The sequence below is a fragment of the Triturus cristatus genome, chromosome 3_1 (genome assembly GCF_964204655.1).
Source record: "Triturus cristatus chromosome 3_1, aTriCri1.1, whole genome shotgun sequence".
NCBI lineage: Eukaryota > Metazoa > Chordata > Amphibia > Caudata > Salamandridae > Triturus > Triturus cristatus.
The window spans coordinates 681,204,225-681,225,844 of record NC_140583.1 but is presented as its reverse complement, the minus strand read 5'-3'; the positions used below and the strand labels follow the sequence as shown (position 1 = coordinate 681,225,844).

Below are 21,620 nucleotides of genomic sequence, written 5' to 3'. Positions count from 1 at the left end.
TGATTATAACTCATTCTCCGGCCTTTCGTACTGTTTTTTTTTTCATATGAAGTCAAACCATATACTTTTAAAGTTTTGAAGCAGGTAAAATGATGATATTAATCTTTATATTACCAGACTATTTATATTGTAGTAGCAATTGATATAAAATACGAAAAAAACTCCAAAATATTAAATATAAAATAATTATATTCTCCATAATAATATTGTTTTAGTTTCAAACTCAAACTTGTCAGACTATCTTCATGCTAAACGGAAAATTCTACCACTTCGAAAATGGCCCCTAAAATTCGAAAACAAACGGAGCCGTGCGACTGTGGGTCAATTATTCCTTGTTCTTCCGGCTACTGTATGATAAAATACCCAAAATCCGACCCATAGCCGTTCCACGGTGCCCTATGGAAGATGGCAGCCCTCGCGCTTAACAATGTGAATAGGCGTCACGCCATTAAAAATACGAGCGTTAACCTGAAAGCTATCTCTTTGGCGATCAGTGCAAATGAAATCGTTAACAAGTATCTCGCATCTTCATTCTACAGCGTGAAATAACACTTTACGTTGGCAAATAATAATATCGAGATGGTCTGATGGTGAAAGCAAATAGATATTCTAATATGGCAGTGAGCCCGTATAAGGTGCCTGTTTCAGAAAAACGACGATTCTTGAGGCATTTACTTTGTAAAGTAGCATTTATCCCTTGATTGGCGTGGAGAAGGTGATTAGTGACTCCCTCCACGATGGCGGCCAAAACTGTACACAAGCTATAACAATGCTGCTGCTCTAGCCCTTCTTCTCTCTCCGCAGTAGGCGCCTCGGCTGTCAGAATGAGTCCAGGAGAAATCCATACCCAGTTACGCTCGTAACTGTGGACATGAGACTGTGGCAGTAAGGACACAAGGGTCTGGCAGAACCATTATGGAGAACTTTGTGAAAAACAACCTGGCCTTGCTACAGGAGGAGAGGGAAGCTGAGATACAAGAGACAAGGTACCGCGTTATCATAGGACTTTTTAGTATTACTATGTGCACAACTAGTCACTTTTAGGCCCTTCGTACAATTTAGAAACCATTACAGTTTGGTATTTTTTATTCTATTTGTGTTAAATCATGCAAATTATTTTATCTCCCTCTGCCCCAAATATAAAAGTAAGTGTTAAAGGTGTCATTCGGGCTGAAAGCAAGAACCCCAGCAATGGCGAGAAGATCATGCTTTGTATATATGTAATATATATTTGTCCAAACCTAATCGTATTATAACATAAACATACTGTGGATCAGTGGGTGTTTTCAAACCAATCTAGACTATGATTTAAGTTTACCAATGCCATGCAGGAAACTTGAGAACAAAGCATTTGCAATGCAGTCGGTCTCACATTTGTGAAAGTTAGAGCTATTGTTTTTTAATTATTTATGTCTGTTTGTAGTGCAGTGGATGCATGTTGTTTGTGGTGGAATTATGTGGTTTAAATTGGAATTGTTAGTTGTGGAATTGTGTGGGGTGGAACTGTGTAGTGTATTTGTGTTTTGGAAAAATGTGGTATGGTGAATAAATAGGGGTGAGAGCTGTATGAAATAGATAGAAAGTAAGATTGAGAGTGATAGGTAGTTTGTGTATGAAGTGGTAAATGAAATCTGGGAAATAGCCTTTCTACCGCAGCTCGAACCATGTTTGTTATGCCTTAACAACGCAGTCTGAAACATGGATGTGTCTTTACAATGCATTCCTTTATCACACAAGTCGTTACAATGACTTGCCTTAAAGAAAGTGTTGTTGGATTGATGTTGGACTTTAAGTCCAACACTTTCCCTACAGTTGCTCAGGCTGGAGTTGGAATAGTAAATTATACTATTCCAACTAAAGCTCTTTCCAGAAGTCAAGTCAATGTGATCCAGTGGCGCACCAACAACAGATACTCCAATACCATGTACATACATGAACCCATAAACACACATACACACAGTTGGGTAACCGCTGGAGTCAAAGTTTATGTTTTCTAAAATCAAGATTGGTTACCTCTCATTCTCAACTAACCTTTCACTGATCAAAAAGTTCTTTCCTCTGGTCGATGGACCATTAGTTGGAGCTAGTTGATGGTGAAATTACATAGATTAACCCTCTTCTATTTTAATGAAATAACTGCAGACTCGGGAAAAGTTTTAATCTTTATCTAAATTAATTTCATGTGAACCACTTTCAAAGTACAGTACAGTCGTCGTCACTCATAGGATAGAAGATTCCATTAGTCAATCATCAAACACATACTTAGTACTTTTGCAATGACTTATACCCAGAAAGGAGAGGATAGAGAGAAAAGGACATCTACAGATTCCCGAAAATAATAATAACCTAGGATGGTGGGAAAACCAACCCCCTGGCCAAAGGTCTGGTAAGGGTCCCCCGGGAAAGATCAGGCGACAAAGGCTTCAGGACAGGATTCAGGGCAGGAAAGATTACCTCTCTAGCACCCCTCTCTGACACTCAATTCCTCCTCGAGATTCTTCTGTGATCTTCTTTAAATTAATTAATTTAAGATAGATGGTTCTGCATTCGATTCTTCGTCAGCATCTCTCGTAACTCCAACAGCATCACGATCTCTGCAGCATTCAGCAAATCTCTGTCTGACTAACTAAGACTACCTCATTTATACCCTTCGATATTCATGTACCACCCATTAATGTTTCAATATCGTCAAAATACTGCCTCTCATTGGACAGGCAAGGGGGTAAGATCATCACACCATGCTTATATGTCATCTTAGTCTATCAACCCATTGTTCTTAAATCCAACCTCTTAATTTTTATTCCAAAACTTTATTCCCACCCGTATTCTCATTTTATTAGAAACAACTGTTTTATTTTGTCGTGAACATCCATTCATCTAGAGGTCTTCAGTGCTTGTTCCCAGGGTATGTAACTTTTGTGTCCTTGGATCGCATTCAATAGTATCGTTATTCTTCTGGCTCAATTTCAACAGGCATGTGTGGAGGTCACATGTCTAACAAACTCTGGACACACACGAGAGGCCCAAATGCGCACCAATAAGAAAGTCTGAAAAACAAATGTTAATTTAAAAAATAAATGGTTTCACAGTATACCACCCATCTCTACTCTAACCTCCTTTATTTATGAATACCTTTCTCGCATTAGCAAAATAGCTTGGTTTAGATTCAGCAAAGCATATGCCAGGCATGTGAACTTTAAAGCCGCCTTAGTATCTTCTGCTCATACGCAAGAATTTCCCTCCAGCGACAGCTCGTCATACTATGTAGATGCAGTTGACGCATGCGCATTAAAGATTTCCCGTTAGTAGCCATTTTAGAACTTCGCTCGAGTTACTTACATTAGTAAACACATAAGCAAGTTTCTCTGACCCTTATTTTTATGTGGTGCGTATTAGTTTTACACAATGCGTAATTAATACAATGTTAGGGAGTTAAATGAGAGGATTGCTTCCGAGCAAGTCTCTTTTCTACGAGTCCTTGCTCCATAAATCCCCTCTCTGATGGCATTTTTGAGCCATCACAAAATCACCCATCCCAATCAGATGCCAACTTTAACATATCTCATTTTCTTTTCCTCCCTCGTCATTCTTGTTCTCATCTTGGTTTTTCTAATCTTTCATTCTTTTGTATAACTTCCCTTTCATTTCTTCTAGTTGAATCTCTTCATACTTTCTTTTCTTTCCTTTCCATTTACTTCATATTTTCTTCCCTTTCCTTTATTTCTGCAACATTTAGACACTATTATTATTATACCAACTAATGGAAAGGCTACTTGACCTGAAATACCTTTCCCAAGATTAGTAAACCAAGTCCCTATTGAAGAAATACTCTGTTAGTCTTTCCCATACACTGTCAACCTCCAGTGGTTTCAATTCTTCTTGAAGTTTTGTAATATTCCTAATATATCCTCTGATTTCTTTATTTTTATCCGGTATGTAAGTGCAACAATGATGCACTTTCAACATTTTACAGACTCAGCCTTCCTTTGCCAATAATATATCAAGCGCAAGTCGATTTTGTAAAACCATAGACCTAATTGCAACCATTTCCGTATTAATCATCAAGAACCCTCCAGTAGTATCAGTCGAGAGACGATCAACTACTGTTGATAATTGACAGATTCGGTGTGAATTTAGAATGACTCCCAGTGAAGGTATCAATGCACCAAATATGTCACCTATTATTTCTGAAAAACGAGCTCTCTTTCTTTGGGTTAGTTCATTAGTGTTTTCATACGGTTACTTTCCAATTTTTCCCAATTTTGCATGCCTTTAATTAAGGCCACCAATTCGGCTAATTGTGCAGACTTGACTCCCGGTAAACAGGATGCTTCAATGACCCCAGATATTTTACAGACAGCATAAGCTGCCCTCAGTCCTCCTCCTTCATTCCTTAGACAAGAGCCATTGACAAATAGTTCATGGTCTGGCTCTTTCAGGGGCTCTTCCTGTATATCAGGGCGAGGCTTAGTACACAGCTCAGTCACATCCAAGCAGTCATGATCTACTTCATCTTCCACTTCCTCACAACGTGGATCTGGCAACATTGTAGCAGGGTTTACCATTGTACATCTAATCACTGTCTCGTTTTCTGCTTCAAGAATTACTCTTTCATACTTACTCAACCGAGTAGGGCTAAGATGCTGTGTTCGAGTTCTTGTTAAAAGAATCTCAACTGAATGAGGAACATAAACCTTAACTGGATGTCCCATCACAATTGACTCACTTTGCTCCAGACTCAAACAGGTAGCAGCTACTGCTTTTAAGCAGCCAGGTAAAGCTGGATCCAAAGTAGCAGAAAAATATGCTTCTGGACGTCGGCTTAATCCATGTCTCTGTGTTAAAACTGAAAGCGCACAACTCTATCTCTCACAACAGAACAGTGCAAATTCTTTCGTATAATCGGGCGTACCAAAGGCAGGGGCCTCGCACCGACAAGTTCGCAATTTTACAAATGCTTCCACACTTTCATCATTCAAGACAATTGGATCCTTCACTCTCTTGCGTGTCATCTGAATCAATGGTTTTGCTAACAAAGAAAATCCTAAATCCACTGCCGACAGTATCCAACCACTCCGAGAAACATTCCTATCTCTCTTTGCATCTGCGGTAACTGCATTTGCTTGATTATTTTAATTCTCTCAGGGGTCACTTTTCTCACTCTTCTTTCTATTTTGTGACCCAGGTATTTTACTCCTGTTCAACAAAATTGCAATTTCTCTGGAGACACTTTGTGTCCTCCATCAGCCAAATGGTTTAACGCAATTGAATCAGTAACACAGTCTTCTCATGATTTTGATGCCACAAGTAAGTCATCAATATATTGTACCAGGACTGAATTTCTGGGCATAACTAACTTCTCTAGATACTTTTTCAGTATTTGATTAAAAATTGAGGGACTTTCTGTATATCCTTGAGGAACTCGGCACCATGCCAAGATACGATCTTCAAATTTAAAAGAAAAAACATACTGGCTGTCTGGATGTAAAGGAATGGAGAAAAAGACTTGGCACAAATCAATTTCTGTAAACCAGCCTGCATTCCAGGGTATCTGATAAAGAATCACTGCTGGATTTGGCACCACAGGACAACATGGCACTACAATTTTATTAATTTTTCTCAAATTCTGCACTACCCTGTATTTTCCGCTAGGTTTCTTAAGTCCTATTGTAGGCGAATTACAAGGACTACTCATTATTTCTTTCAAAATGCCCTGTTTAATCATCCGATCAATCTCTGAAGCCACTCCTTCTTTCACTTCGGGACTCATTTTATATTGTCTGGTGTTGGGATAAACTGCACCTTCTTTCACGGTCACTTTCACTGGGTCTACATTCGCCATTAACCCTATTTCTTTTCCAGTGAAATCCCATACTTCTGGATTCACTGTTGTTTTCAGTTCTTCTGGTAAGTCATCTATTGTCATTAAAGAATACATTTCATCTACGTCTGTGCCTTGTTTAGCAAGCATTATCTTACGTACAATATCTTCATCAGGGGTTTGAAAAGCAACACTATTTGGTGTGCAATAAATTGTGCAATTCATTTTGCACAACATATCTCTTCCTATTAGATTTACTGGACTAGAATCACAAACTACGAATTTGTGCATATCTTTAAAATTTCCGATGTGCACTTCCATTGGGTCTGTTATTGGGGTTCTAATCTGTTGATTTGAGACTCTGACAACTTGGATCGCTTCTCCTGAGAGGGGTAGGTTTGGGATGTCTACTGTTCTCACAGTAGAACGGGTAGCACCAGTATCCAACAGAAAAGTGATATCATTGCCTTCCACTTTCCCATCAATAAATGGACCTGACTGATCTACCGGCAAGGATGCACCAAGTACGCACTCCTCTTCCTCCCCCCTCAGGCATCGTCATTGCATGTGACTATCTTCATCATCATCACTCTGTAAAAGGTATTGTGAAATCACAGAATTTTTCTTACCACTTCCTCCTTGAAATCCGGCGTCCGCACTGTACTTTTGCTGGTTCAAAAAATTTGCAGACGGGAAGGTGGCACCTGACACTGCTGATTAACTACCTGCTGCGGCTGATTGATAAGCACCCGATTCTGCGTCTGTGGATTTATATTTTGGTTTGGCCCATTATTATTCTGAATACTCTTACACTTGTTTTTCCAATGTACAAGCTTTCCGCACCCATGACAAGGAAACTTCTTCTTTGCATCCCCTCTATTCATTCGTCCTCTTGATTTACCACCATTTGCCACATGATCACTCTGATTCTGTTCTTTCATCTGACCATCAGTCTGACTATTCAACTTAAGTTCCTGATGTTCTGCCAATTTCACTTGTGCCTACATCATTTTCTCTTTGAACTTTCTATGTCTCTCCTCAATATCATCCCCACAATACTTTGCGTACTTCATCATGTCATCTATGGATTTTCCTTGCCAACACAACATGTGTTGTTGAATCATCTAACTAATCTCTGGTTTCAGACCATACACAAACCGATGCACAAAATGTCCCATATCCTTATCTCCAATGTTCTTAACCCCTTGTGTGCCCATGACGAGCTGGACTCGTCATGGAGCACAGTCGCACTGTGCCCATGACGAGTCCAGCTCGTCATGAGGCATACCCTGGGGAATCCCTCTGGTGCGGGCACCAGAGGAATTCCCTTTCATGCAAAATAGCCTCGGGAGCTGGGGAAGAGCTTCCCCAGCTCCCGAGGCCTCCCCCTTTCACTGTAATGACGATCGGCGCGCACGTCGCGCCAACGTCATTACAGTGAAAGTGAAACTGAAATGAGCCAAGAGGCTCATTTCAGTTTCACCTTCTACGTGCTCAGGGGGCTATCTCAGCCCCCTGAGCACGTAGAAAGACGGGAGAGGTATCGTTGGAAAGGGGAGAATCGATAAAAACGGTGCCTCACTCGTGTGGGAGGCCCAAGTACCCGCGACAGACAAGGGCCCAAATCATAGTCAGGCGCACTTCGTTTAGGACCCTTGCCTGTTGAGGCGCTCTACGTTTTGGACCCTTGCCTGTCGCGGGTACTTGGGCCTCCCACACGAGTGAGGCACCGTTTTTATCGGGAGACCCGGGGGAACGCTGGGTGGTAGGAAATTTGTGTCAGCCCGGTGATGCCACAACTTTCCCACACAAAAATGTGTGAAAAAGGTGATTTTTTTCAGCTACATTTGAGGTTTGCAGGGCTTTCTGGGTAAGGAAACGTTGGGGGATCCACGCAAGCCATACCTCCCTGGAATCCCCCGGGTGTTTAGTTTTCAGAAATGTGTGGGTTTGGTAGATTTCCCTAGGTGCCGGCAGAGCTAGGGTTCAAAAACTACAGCTAGGCACTTTGCCAAAAAAGGTTCATTTTTCACTGCGAAATTGAGGTGTGTCCACAATGGGTTTTGCGCCGTTTCCTGTCGCGGGCACTAGGCCGACCCACACAAGTGAGGTACCATTTTTATCGGAAGACTTTGGGAAACACGGGGTGGGTGGAAATTTGTGGATCTACGCAGATTCCAGAACTTTCCACCACAGAAATGTGGGGAAAATGTGGTTTTTTGGGCAATGTTTTAGGTTTACAAGGGATTCTGGGTAACAGAACCTGGTGGGAGGCAGTCAAGTCACCCCATCCTGGATTCCCCTGGGTGTCTAGTTTTCAAAAATGTATAGGTTTGCTAGGTTTCCCTAGGTGCCGGCAGAGCTATGGTTCAAAAACTACAGCTAGGCACTTTGCCAAAAAAGGGTCATTTTTCGCTGTGAAATTGAGGTGTGTCCACGTTACGTTTTGCGCCGTTTCCTGTCGCGGGCACTAGGCCGACCCACACAAGTGAGGTACCATTTTTCTCGGAAGACTTTGGGGAATGCGGGGTGGGTGGAAATTTGTGGATCCACGCAGATTCCAGAACTTTCCACCAGAGATATGTGGGGAAAATGTGTTTTTTTTTGGCAATGTTTTAGGTTTGCAAGGGATTCTGGGTAACAGAACCTGGTGGGAGGCAGTCAAGTCACCCCATCCTGGATTCCCCTGGGTGTCTAGTTTTCAAAAATGTATAGGTTTGCTAGGTTTCCCTTGGTGCCGGCAGAGCTATGGTTAAAAAACTACAGCTAGCCACTTTGCTAAAAAAGGGTCATTTTGCATTGTGAAAATGTGGTGTGTTCATGTTGGGTTTTGAGCCATTTCCTGTCGTGGGCACTATGCCTACCCCTACAAGTGAGGTTCCATTTTTATTGGGAGACTTAGGGTAATTCAGATTTGTAAAGGAACTGTTATTACCTATTGATTTTCGATGCATTTCTGCCTTCCAAATGAAAGACATGTGTAAAAAAGAAGTCATTCTAAAAAATGACTGATAATTCTCATGCTAGTATGAGTATTCCCAATTTCGGAAATGTGCAAATATCTACTGTTTCTAAACTCTATATTTTGTTCCCATTTCAGAAATACATAGGTGTCTTTCATACCGATTTTTCCATGTACACATTTTTACAGAATAATTACTATATACCCGGTACATAATAAAAAACCATTGTAAGTTGCTGCTCAGTTTTTGGCTCTGGGTTCGTCGGGTTCTTGGTGAACCTACAAGTCCTATATATCCCCACAACCAGAAATGTCCAGCGGATGTAACGGTATATTGCTTTCAAAGAGCTGTCAAAATTAGAAGAAGTTACAGGTGAAAACGTTGACACAAAAGGCGCTTTTTTTCAACAAATTTTCAATTTATCCTATATTTAACTGTTAGTTTCTATAAAGAAACCTTGATGGATCTACACAAATGACCCCTTGCCGAATTCAGAATTTTGTCTACTTCTCCAAAATGTATAGCTTTCCAGGATCCATTATTGCTTTTGCACCCATTTGTACCATTAACTGGAAGGAGGTCAAAAGCACAAAAAATAGCAAAAATAGGCTATGTCCCAGAAAAATGCCAAAACTGTGTAAAAAATGTTGGGTTCCTGACAAAAGTCTGGTATCCCCTAAAAGCTGGGAAAATGGTGATTTCAGCCCCACAAACCCTTTTTTGATAACACTTGCAGGGAAAAACCCAGATGCTTTCATTTGCAGCCAGTTTTTCTCATTTTCCCCCCAAAAACCTAAATTTTGCTGTATTTTGGCTCATTTCTTTGACCCCTCCAGGGGAATCCACAAACCCTGAGTACCCTCAGAATCCCCATGATGTAGGAAGAAAAGGACGCAAATTTGGCGTGGATACCTTATGTGGTCAAAAAGTTGCAGGGGCCTCAGCGCGCACTACCCCAAATAGCCAAAAAAGGGTGTGGCACAGGAGGGGGAAAAGGCCTGGCAGCGAAGGGGTTAAAGCCACTATACTGCTTGAACACCTGTAGCAGTCACTCATAGTACACATGAACAGATTTATTCAGTTCTTGGGTTGTTCTATCTATGTTTACCCAATCTGCTTCTTTGGGAGAGATTTTCCCTTTCAAGAAAGTAATTACTTGGTGGTATTTCTTCATCACATCATCTGAGGGTGCTCCTGTTTTCGAATCTCTTGGATACTCCTCACTTGGCCAGTCAACTGTAATCTTACATTCTGTCCATTAATCAGCAGGTACCACTATATCGAACAGGCCATCTAGATCTTTCAACAGAACCTTCAACACTTTCACAAACCTATCAACTTGTTTATTCCATTCAACTGGTTTCTCTCTTAATCTACGGAAATAGTTTGTAAATGACAAAATATCTTGTCAGCTCCATGGGACATGAACATATCCACCACCAGGTACCTCTCTCATAGGACATAATCTTTCTACCTTTCCTGATTCTTTTAATAAATACGCATTGGATGCTTCTTTCGCCTGTGCTTCCCCCTTCTTCCTTGTCCAACTTGTCCTCTACGTGTCAATGTCTCCCCACTTTTGCAAAATATTCATTAACTCCTTTACCTGCAGCTTCTTACCAGACACATTCATATTTTCTAAATCTTTGTCAGTAAACTCCACTCGATATGGTTTCTGTAACACTTTTGATCTCCCTATATCTATTCCTATCTCAGAGGCAAGTTCTGTTAATTTCTCATGAAACAATCTCGCATTTCTGGTTATACTCCTACATATAAACAACAACTCTTCCTCGTTGTAAGTGTTCAATCTTTCCATTCCCACATTTCCAGCTATCATTTCTTCCAATTCTTCTTTTAATTTGTAAATATCCAAAATCTTTGGGGCTGAGCTTTGTTTTTCTATTCCCTGTGCCCATCTCTCCAGGTCTTCTGAAGTTACCGCTGTTGAACTTCTGGTTCCTGAGGATACCACAGACCTTCCTTCTTTTGAACTGCTGGGTGTAACTCTTTTTGGGGTTTCACTTACCGACTCTCTTATCGGTCGATCCATTAATGAGATTACTGAATCGCACTCACTAGCTTGATCGTCAGTTATTAGAATTTCTTTTCTAGGATTATTCAAATGAGTCGTTAAAGCTTGTGGTTTTGGACAATTTATTTTGTCTCCATACAAAGGAACAACAGGGCCTATAGTCACTGGTATTGTCAATGCTTCAGGGTTTACATTTAATTGGCCTATTTGCTGTATTAATTCCTCTCTATTTTTATTTAACGCTTCTTCTTTTTCCTTATCTTGAAGTACCCTATTAACTGATGTATCATGTAAAATTTGTGGAATTAAGGGTGTTCCCATGGCTGGTGCACTCGGGTGACTCTACTGGGTCCTTCTTGGTACGGTGGTGGGTTTTTAGTTAAAATGTCCTCCAATAATTCATCATCTAACTCACCATATCCTGTCAATTTCAGGTGTTTTGTTTTCTCCTTACTCTTGCCCCTTGACTGTTCCTCAGCCATTAACACTAGATATAAACCTTCTGATACCATTGCTTTTCTCCATTGCTTCATCTGACCTTCACGTGACTCACGCAAATATCGGGGAAAATGACCCATATATCTTCCATTCCTGTTTTTCTCTCGTTCATATGTCGCAGTCTCCCATTCTTCTAATGCATCATACTGCGTTAGCCTAAATCTTGGATCTAAATCATTCATCCGCAGTCTCAAATTCTGAAGAATTTTCCCATTAAACGTACCATGTTCAGGAAAAGCTAAAACACCATCACTCTTTGTGTATTTTATCCAATTCTCCATCCATACACATGTATGATATCCTCTCCATCATCATAAATGAAGCAGGCGTTTTAGGTGGCGGAATAGGAATTCCCTCTCTAGTCAACACAGGCTTATCTTTCTTAAAGAAATTCTTAATTTTCTTTATTAATGAAATTTTTCTCTTTTTTCCATACATTCTAGACACTCGATGCACAAAACAATAATCCGCATATCCTCAAGCTTTTCTGTCAGGGCGACTCACACCAAAAGGCAAATGCGAATTAAACATGCAAATTTTCGTCGACCAATCCTAAAGCAGCTTCTATTTACTCACCCAATCAAATTCCAGCTCACACTCGTAATCTGACCAATGCCAGCGCGGCCTTTTCGATGTCATCAGTTCTGCTCCTTACTACTGACCCCTCCATTACAATTTGCTTCAGTAACAAGCCCACTGTTTCAACCTATCCCAGCGCTGCTCTCTGTGACTGCAGTGTAACTCCGGCAACTGACCCTCCCTTCACAAGGTAATACGAAACTTATTTCTTTACTTTTCTTTAATAAAAATGTATTAGTAACAACATAAAAACATTCGCTACTCTACCTGTTCTGCTAAACAAAGGATAGATTTCCTACTTGTTCTGGTGTCTCAGAATTGCTCCTCTTCTTACTGCGAGTAAAAAACTGTTTACCCTTCGCTCAAGAGAACCTGTTACTCCTTCAGTGTCACCCTTACTAGTTGATATAAGACCAAAGTTTCACCAGCGAACCCTTTTGCTACCATTCACACTCACTTTTATACAAAATAGTCCCTAATTTAACACTGCCAGCTCTGCGTAGCTTCTCAGTGCTATTCCAACAGACGAGTAACCTCACTGCAGTATGGCTTCTATCACCACCCGTATTCATTCCCCCGGGGAATTTTTCTGGACAACATAAAACAGGACGCTAACTCTTTTTGTTAAACATTAATCAATACTTATCACCAAACTAGTCAATAATAACCATAACTCTGCTACCAGAAAACTGATCCAGCAGCGCACCAACAACAAACTCCAATACCATAAACTCACCTGGGCCCATAAACACACATACACACAGTTGGGTAACTGCTGGAGTCAAAGTTTATGTTTTCTAAAATAAAGATTAGTTACCTCTCATTTTCAACTAATCTTTCACTGATGAAAAATGTTCTTTCCTCGATGGACCATTAGCTGGAGCTATTTGATGGTGAAATGACATAGATTATCTTCTGAATCCTCAGGAAACATGTACTTGGTGTTTACATAACAACAGTCATCATTGCAGCCACATGGTTTGGTCTCTTGGTGCAAGCAGCTTTACAGTGGTGTACTGTTAACAGGAATGTATTCTCTCTGTCCTGATACGTGAAATACCCTGTCTTGCACCTGAAACCTTTCCGGGAATTGGGGCTTGGTGGATGGCTACTAAAAAGTCATAGGAACTGTGAGCCACTGGAGTAGCTAGGGGGGGTAGTGGGGACGCTTCGCCCCAGGCGGCACAATTTTGGGGGCGGCTGCGCGGCACTGGTGGCCCGTTGAGGCCGCGGCAGCCTTTATAATGTGATTGGGGCACTGTGTCCCCAAATAAATTATAAAGGCCGCCGCGGCCGCAAAGGGCCACCAGTGCCGCACGCACGGCCCAGTTTGAAAGTGAATGCTGCGCGCACACAGCACTGACCTGCTGTTTATTATAACTGCTAGTGCGCCCGCGGCACTGGCAGTGACTGCCACAGTGCTTCCAAAATTGCGGCCACGACGTCCTGCATTTCTATTGTGCTCAGCTTTAGTCTTTACTATTGGTCCGTCCTAGCCTCCAGGGCCGTCAATCAATCTTGTAGCGCGCGAGCGCTACCAATGACGGCCCTGTGCGACATTAAAAAAATGATTTATTTTGGCCAGCCCTGCCCTCGCGATGAGAACGACGTAGCAGTGATGCATCATGCCTGGGGCAGTCAGTGGCAGTGCTGATCTCTGGGCAATTTTGCAGGCTCTGGAGACTGGTCTGGCTGCTAAGTGAACGAAGTTCGAACCAACCCCCCCTCTGCCTGCCATAGAGACCCTGGAGCGAGTCATGAGTGAGGTAAGAGAAGAGTTTTGGGGATATTTAGTGAGTGGCAGCATAGCTGCCAACAGGGCTTAAGTGAGATGAAAAAACTGGGGGGGTCTCTCAAAGGGGGGTGGCCGATTTAATTAAGGGCGTGGCTTTAAAACACTTACCCTAAAAATCTGTGTTTAGCATAGTGTGCCGCCTGACTTGTATTTTGCTGTTTCTGTCATTGCATCCAGCTATGTAACATCATACCTACAGCCAGGCCCGGTTCTAGAGGGTGGGCCAGGTGGGCCAGGCCCATCCAAGGATGGCCCTGGCCCACCCTAGGCCATTGTGAACTGGAAAATGAGCGTTTTTCTTGATCATCCTAATGTCTCACATTGGCTTGAAGCCCCATTGTGCCCTGCTGCTCTCTTTTTGAAATGCAAGAGCTGCAACATTGTGGTATTGTCACCAGGGCTTTAAGTGGAAGCTTTTTCAATATTATATGTAACAAGCCACAGTTGCAGCTTATTTATCTTATGCAACTAATAACCATTGACAAAGCCAATAGTCCTGACTTGTTGTAGGCTAGAATAGTAGTATAGAAGGTTAATGTGCCTGCAAAGCACATCATGTAATATGCAGATGACAGATTTTTTTAAATGTAGCTAGGTAAGGTTACTGCTTTGAACACAGATCCTTTTGTTACTTGCAGTTCATAAATAGTAAGCCTTTTAATATAGCACAGTGAGCTATTTAGGATATGTGACTGCTACAACTTTTAACCCTCACTGACTCATGCAGCACATCTTGTACACTGATTTACACGCTTGCATGATTTATTTTCAAACTGTATGTTATGTAAATTGCTCTGACACTGCATTGGGATGTGTAGCGTTATAAAAGAAAGTAAAATAGTGCTATTTAAATTGTGTGTAAATACTGAGATCGACCAACACATCTGAGATACTTACAGTTCATGCACTTACGTAAAGGGGCCTAACAAAGTCAAAAGCATGCCTCTCTTAAGTACCTGTGAAGAGATAACCAGCTGTGTGCTTTTGTTTCCCTCCGTTGTATATATATTTAAGTGTGAAGTTCCAGGCCACTCGATCAAAAGGAGGCCTAAAGGCCCCTTAACTTGCCCTTTATCTTTGGTCCAGCTGGAGATAAATATGAAGAGAAAAAAAACCTTGCTGCCTACACGTTGCTGCTGGGAATGAACAGCAGTCAATGTGCAGGTGCAGCTGAACGTGTCTAGGAGTCTGAAAATGACACCTGGACAAGTTCAGCATATTTCTGTGGGGCCAACTTCATGGCAGGGTGGACGGCATTCACCCTGTGAAAATAATGGGTGGACGTTGTGCACCACGGAATCGTGCCCTGGTTGGTGTCTTTCAGTGGCTGCATGGTTGTTTCAGTCCGAGTCCTGGCGATTCACAAATAGAAACGTACCTAGACTTTTACTGGCACATCTACTAATATAACAGACAGGCTAAAACCCTGAGTAGGAACCGAATGGCTATCTATACATCATCCTGAGCAGTAGTTAATGCAAAATTAATTCACACAACCTTTTGGACTTTGGAGTGTATTTGGCGAGGGGTTAGTCGACCGGTGGCTCTGACAATTTCTTTTGGTCATAGAAGTCAAGGTGTATGAAAGAATGACAAGCTGGGATGTGTGCAAGCCTTGCAGTTCCGTACTTGGCACATCATCATCATTTTACTGTTCTTGTAGACTTTTAACACTGTTGGTTACCATGAAAGTAATGTGAAAACAAAATCGCAGAAAAATGTAATGTTTCTTCTGAATATTCAAGGAGTGCCGGAGCTGTTTGTCCCGGGCCTTGGATAGAGTTGAATATGTTCCAATGGCCCCTACAGCTGTGTTTAAGGATTGTGATGATAATGTGTCGCCCCTCCCTGTTTTTTTAACCTTGGGCCCCCGGGCAGGCTGTGCACCATGTGTGTTCTGAGGCTGCTATGAAGGAGAGATGCACTATTACAAGCTGGTTTTGGGTCCCAGGAGCACACGTCTTACAGAGTGGGCATTTGTATCCGGTCTGTGTTGGCAAGGTGGAGCTGACTGACCCCTTTGTGCTGCGTTCAGTTCTAAGGGCACACAGTGAGTCATTCCCTGTGAATAATTAATTTGCTGTTTTTGAAAGATAAAGAATTGCAGGCTTCGACACTGTTACGTTGGTTTTGGGTCCCCAGAGCACATCACGTTTGTGCAGGTCCCCACTGTTTTAATGGGGGACCATGATATATGGTCATTTAATGTCAGCTGGAGATGATGGATCCCTGAACAGTGTCATTTATGTGCATGTTTTCATTGTGCTGAGGGGATTACCAGGTAATTGTTCACACGGCTCTCTGGTGGATGGCACATGCGGTTTTTCTGAGTCCCCAGATGGATCATGCAGTCTGTGTGTTCTCTTTTGTACTGCCAGTCACCGGTCTATTCAACTGTGTAACCTTGGACCGCGTCATGTATGTGCATGTAACTTGCATGATCGAGGTAACTATTAGCGGCAATACTACGTGTCTCTCGGACCTCTTTCAAGTGCTCGCCGTCCTTTTTCCCCAGCACCCCCCTTCTCGAGGGGAGGCAATCTGAGGGATAGCCCCGGGCACCACAAGCTCTAGCTACGCCTGTGAGCAAAAGTTTCAAATTCACCCACCGCAATGTGTAAAATTACCAAACCCTCTTGCCTACTTACAGAATACAACCAGTGAAAAATCCTCTGTGCTACAGTGTACCCCCATGTTTCACCAGGCCTTACCATCCGTATACAGAAGTGTGACTTTTCCTCTCCACAAATCGTGACATTTTTATAATGACACAGTTATTTTATAGCATCTTGTTTCCAGCTAAGAACCACACTACCAGGCATCTACATCACAGGAAAATGACTAGACTTATCTGTGACTGTCGCGCAGCCTTTAAATGAAGACATCTTAGAAGAGATATTGCCTGGTTGACACAAATCTTAGGGACTTGTTCTTTTATGCAGCACCCCCATGCTTCAGGTTAAGAAGAACATTGGGAGTTTGATTAAACTTAGCAGATCTAACATACACAGGGATTAGAGGATAACGATATCTCTGACTATAAGTTTACAGACTTGGGGTCCGATTTAATCCTTGGTGGTAAGGATACACCGTGGCGACGGAGTATCCTCACCACCAAGAATGCAGTCCTCCCTCTGCATTTAAATGCGGTCGGACCTTCGGGTTAATCACAGAGTCTCAGTCATAATTAACCATATTTTGACGGCCCTGTGACAAACAGTAAAATGCAGTGACAGGAACTGCCCTGATGACCGTTCCTGCCAATGTCTATATAAATGACCCCCTTCTTGGCGGTCATTTATAAATCTGGCGGGCGGAGTAATCACAGCTTGGCGAACATAAAGGACTCCACAAGGCCAATGGTGAATTCTTCTTTTGCCAGAATTCATATCTGGCCCTTAGTCATATGAATTGTTCCCAGGCCACATCTGCAGCAGCCCATTCAATCCTGTTTAAGAGCTTGGTACAGCTCCATCCGAGCTGCTCTGTGCCACACTGACTCCTGCTTGACTGGCCATCAGAGAAATTAAAAAAGCATTGGCAAAGCCTATAGGGCTTGCCTATGCAAGTTTGTTTGGTTTTGTCATTGTTTTTTAGCCATGTTGTACAGTGGTGCAGTGGCTGTGCAGCATTATTTAAAGTAAATTAAAACAAAAGAGCTATAACATGGCCAGTGCTGGCCATGTCATAGCGCTTTTTTTACCTTCTTTCTACCTTGCTGCACAGCAGCCACACCACTGTACAACAGGCCTAAAAACATTTACAAAGCCAGCAAAGCCACCATAGGCGAGACCCATTGGCGTTGCCAGTGCTTGTTATTACAAATATCTTGAATTATTAGGTTCATTTTTATGATTTATTTATTTTTAGGTTTATTTTAGTTCTCTCATCTCTTATGAACATAGAGAGACTTTGTACATGGCTCAGCCTCTAAGGTAACCTAACAGCTTTAGGTCGTTTCTAAATCTGGCAGATTGACATTGTGTTCTTTGAATAGGTTTTTAGGTGCTGCACGTATAGTTGAAATGTAACGGCTATGAAAGAAGCAGCAGACCCATTGTTCAGTGTTTTCCTTAACTGCACTTTTTAGGTTTGAATCTCTTTTATTAGCTTCAAAGAAATGTAAAAATACAAACATGGACCTTATCTACATCTGACCACTGACTTAACTGCATTTTTAAACATTTTTAACATACCTGGCAGTTCAGAGTGTACTGTACTTACTGGAGCAGGAACAACGCCGACATGAATAAGATTGGTTTCTGTTCGGGTGGTGGGCCTTTGAACAAAGTAACAATAAACTGAAAAGCAGCCCAAGGCATCTCACTGTGGATGAGATTGGACTAATCATTCAGCCCCCCATCACTTCTTGATTTTTCTCAGTGTGACTTTTTAATATGGTGCTAGTATTCAAGATGTGCCACAGTCCTTTCGTAGCATCATCGAAACAAGATGTAAATTACATTGAGTTTAACTTTCTTTTGATTTCCAGATGAGACAGGTAAAAATTGAAGTGCTATAGCAATGCAGTACTACATTTACTTTAAGTTTACTGTTAGTTTTACACATTTTGTCCTCAGAAGAAAAATGTGAATACCCTACCAGCGCCTTTCTAGGTACTCATCTACCCTGCCCTGCTATGAGCCTTACACTAATCTAAGGGAGAACAGCTTCTTGTTGTAAATTACCAGTGGTCTTCCCAAAATGATTTTGAACGAACTTTGAATATTTGTTTTAAATGAACTAGCCTGTGAATCAACACTAAAGGATTAATAACTGCCGCAGAGGAAAGGAAAAGGGAATCATCTAAATATAGTCTTTTGATAGACACACCTGTCACAAGATGAGAGGTTAGACTGAAAGCCTCTGAAAGTTGTAGCTAGCCCCAGGTGCGAGGATAGACTGAACGCCATAGCTTTCACCAGTTGTGAGGGTAGACTCCATCCCTCCACATCCACAGGCCATAGCAGGAAACCTCTCTGCGAGTGGCACGCCCACTACCAGTGGTTTCTGTAGGACACTCCATTCACAAATGTATCCTTGGGCCGAACCCAAGCGGAGTGTTGAACCCCTAGCATATGTTTATCAGTTTTAGCAAGTCCCTCACCCACTCTATTAATGGCATGCTTCATCATCTGGTCTGATCCTGATCTCTAGAAACCAGGATGGACTCGCCCTCAGTGGAGGGAGTACTTCGATATAGGGTAAATATAAGAAATAAGAAAGTACCTTGGGGTTACCTGGCATCTCTTGGATGCCCCTAATATGCTAAAAAGACAAATATATGGATGCTTATGCATATTATTCTCCATTTATCCTTATTTTCATCTGTCCTGCAGGGGTCCATATGGGTCCACAGCTTTCAGCAGGACTGTAGATTGCCCTAATGTTGTGGTGCACTGTCCTATTCCTGTCAGTCTAGAATATTTATAGGAATTAGTAAGAATATTTATATATAAAGAATGTAGGCTTACTTAGCCTGGAACACACAGTGCACCTGCTAGAGCCTGTAAAATGACATAAAAACCACACTTAGTTTGAACAACACTCTACAGATTTCATTCAGTTCCTTATTGTGCCTCTTGTAAACAAAGAGGAGTGAGGTGATATAGCCTTTAAAACACACAGGTACACCACACATTATGTGCTATTAACCCAGATGGTGGAAATACACAACAGTGCAAACAAAAGTAATAAAGTAGTAATCGCCTTTCATCCTAAGTTTGTCTCATCCTATATTCTTGTAGACAAAATCGTTAAAAATGGGCGATGACATGCCCTTATAGTCACACACCATGAAGTAAAGGGTGCCCAGTCATCTTACCACCTACAGCTGCTGTCCAAATTCCTGACGGTTAGACATGTCAGCCTTGGGGTGATCTTCTCCCAAATCTTTTGCCTTCGCCCTTCTAATTTTCTCAATTCGTTTTTGTTGGTCTTCAGACTGTATGCACTTTACTACTGCTAACCAGTGCGAACGTGTTTGTGCTCTCTCCCTAAAACATAGTAAAATTGGCTGTCACCTGATTGGCATATATGTAATTTACTTATAAGTCCTGAGTAAAGTGGTATTCCATATGCCTGTAAACTAAATGCTATTAGTGGGCCTGCTGCACTTAATGTGCCACCCACTTAAGTAGCCCTTCAAACATGTTTCAGGACTGCCATTGCAGCCTGCCAGCAGTTTTAAACTGCCAATTCAACTTGGCAAGACAAACACTTTGCCTGGTCTAAAACTCCCTTTTTACTACATATAAGCCACAGGGCTCGAAAAATCAAAAATGTGTTACTAGACTTGCAGGCCTAGCAACTTAAAAAATCTACTTGACCTAACTAATGCACTGTCTCTGAAAGCCGAGCAAATGTGACAAGTTAACAAGATTCAAATACATTTTTATAGCTCATTCACTTTTTGAGCAATAAAGAGGCCTTTAAATCTTGCTATCTTGTCACATTTGCTCTGCTTTCAGAGACAGAGGTCAAAAATCAGTTTGCCGTCCTACTCACCAAAAAGGGCGAGAAGGACCTAAAAATAGCTTGTCCTAATTAAATCTGGATTGCAAATTAGAGTGGGTGAGTGGGTTTTTCGAGCCCTGAGCCACCTCTAAGCTGGCCCTGAACAGCCCATAGGGCAGGGTGCATTGTAAGTAGAAAGTTGGACATGTACTTTTACGTTTCCTAGTAGTGAAAAACTCACAAATTCGTTTTTCACTAATGTGAGGCCTACCGCTCTCATAGGATAAAATTTGGTTAGCTGATTACATTTAATAAGTGCTAAGGTTTGATTGGAAGCAGATGGCAATATCAAATTTTGTGTCAGATAAATTGTCATTTGAAATCCTATTTAATGGTAAAGTCAGATTTTAAGCCTCAATTTTAAAAATGCAACCTTTTAGCAAGCTGTAATTTTTGTGCCCGACCATTTGGTGCCTGCAACCTGTTCCTGGGTCACATGACTAGGTGTGAGTGGCAGTTGGCCTTTGTATATTCCTCCAAGACAGCGACACAATAGAGAGACTTGGTGTGCCTGATTGGGCTGTCAATGGCAGGAAGGGGCGGGGGTGGAGCTGGTCACATCCCCACTTACACATCAGTAGGCTGAGCACTGCTGTCACACAAGAAACTTCACCCTAGCCTTTGTGCTGGAGCCAGGGCAAGGATGCAGACAATTCCAAACACTTCGGGGGGAGGGAGGGAAAGGACATTAGAAGTTTCTCCCACTTCAAAGAAGGCACCAGGACTAAAAAGGGAACCCTCAGACCCACTCTTCAGATCACCTCTGGACCTGAGGAAGACTCAAGACTGCTGCTCTACTGCAAGAAGGACTGCTCTACTCCCCTGCAGCCTGAAAAGAAGAATTGGACATTGCCATATGCAAATCAGTCTGACCCTGTGCCTCATGGGAACAGTCCAGCCCGAACTGCAAAGCCATGTCTTCCCTGCACTGGAAACAAGCATCCTGGGACCGGTTTCTGGCCAATCAGCCAGGCTAGGAACGGCATGGTGTGCAAAAAAACGATGGATTTAGGCCCAGATCTCTGTACTAGGGTGAATGTATGACATTGTTCTGCATTCTGTCCATCAACTGTTGTTTTTGCATTTGTCACCCCGAGTGGGAAGGGTATGCCCAGACGTGGGTCCCGTGCTCTCCATGCCACTGGAATCAAGCTATCCTGGCTGAAGAGGGGTGAAACCCCGAAACCGGTCCTAGGATACTTGTTTCCAGTCCAGGGAGGACCTGGCTTGGCAGTTCGGGCTGGACTGTACCCATGAGGCACAGGGTCAAGACTGATTTGCATATGACTGTGTTCAAACTGGAACGGCATGGTGAGCAAAAAAACGATGGATTTAGGCCCAGATCTCTGTACTGGGGTGAATGTATGACATTGTTCTGCATTCTGTCAATCAACTGTTTTTGCATCCTCTCTA

General features: G+C 42.2%; 1 protein-coding gene across 1 annotated transcript in view; it reads left to right on the top strand.

Annotated features, from left to right (window-relative positions):
- Window positions 1-782: 782 nt before the first annotated feature.
- IGHMBP2 (immunoglobulin mu DNA binding protein 2) overlaps window positions 783-21,620 on the top strand; it is a 352,665-nt gene continuing 331,827 nt past the window's right edge. The window contains exon 1 of the mRNA XM_085644756.1: window positions 783-986. Within this exon, the coding sequence (XP_085500882.1) occupies window positions 916-986 (71 nt within the window). The 5' untranslated portion in view covers window positions 783-915. The remainder of the gene's footprint in view (window positions 987-21,620) is intronic.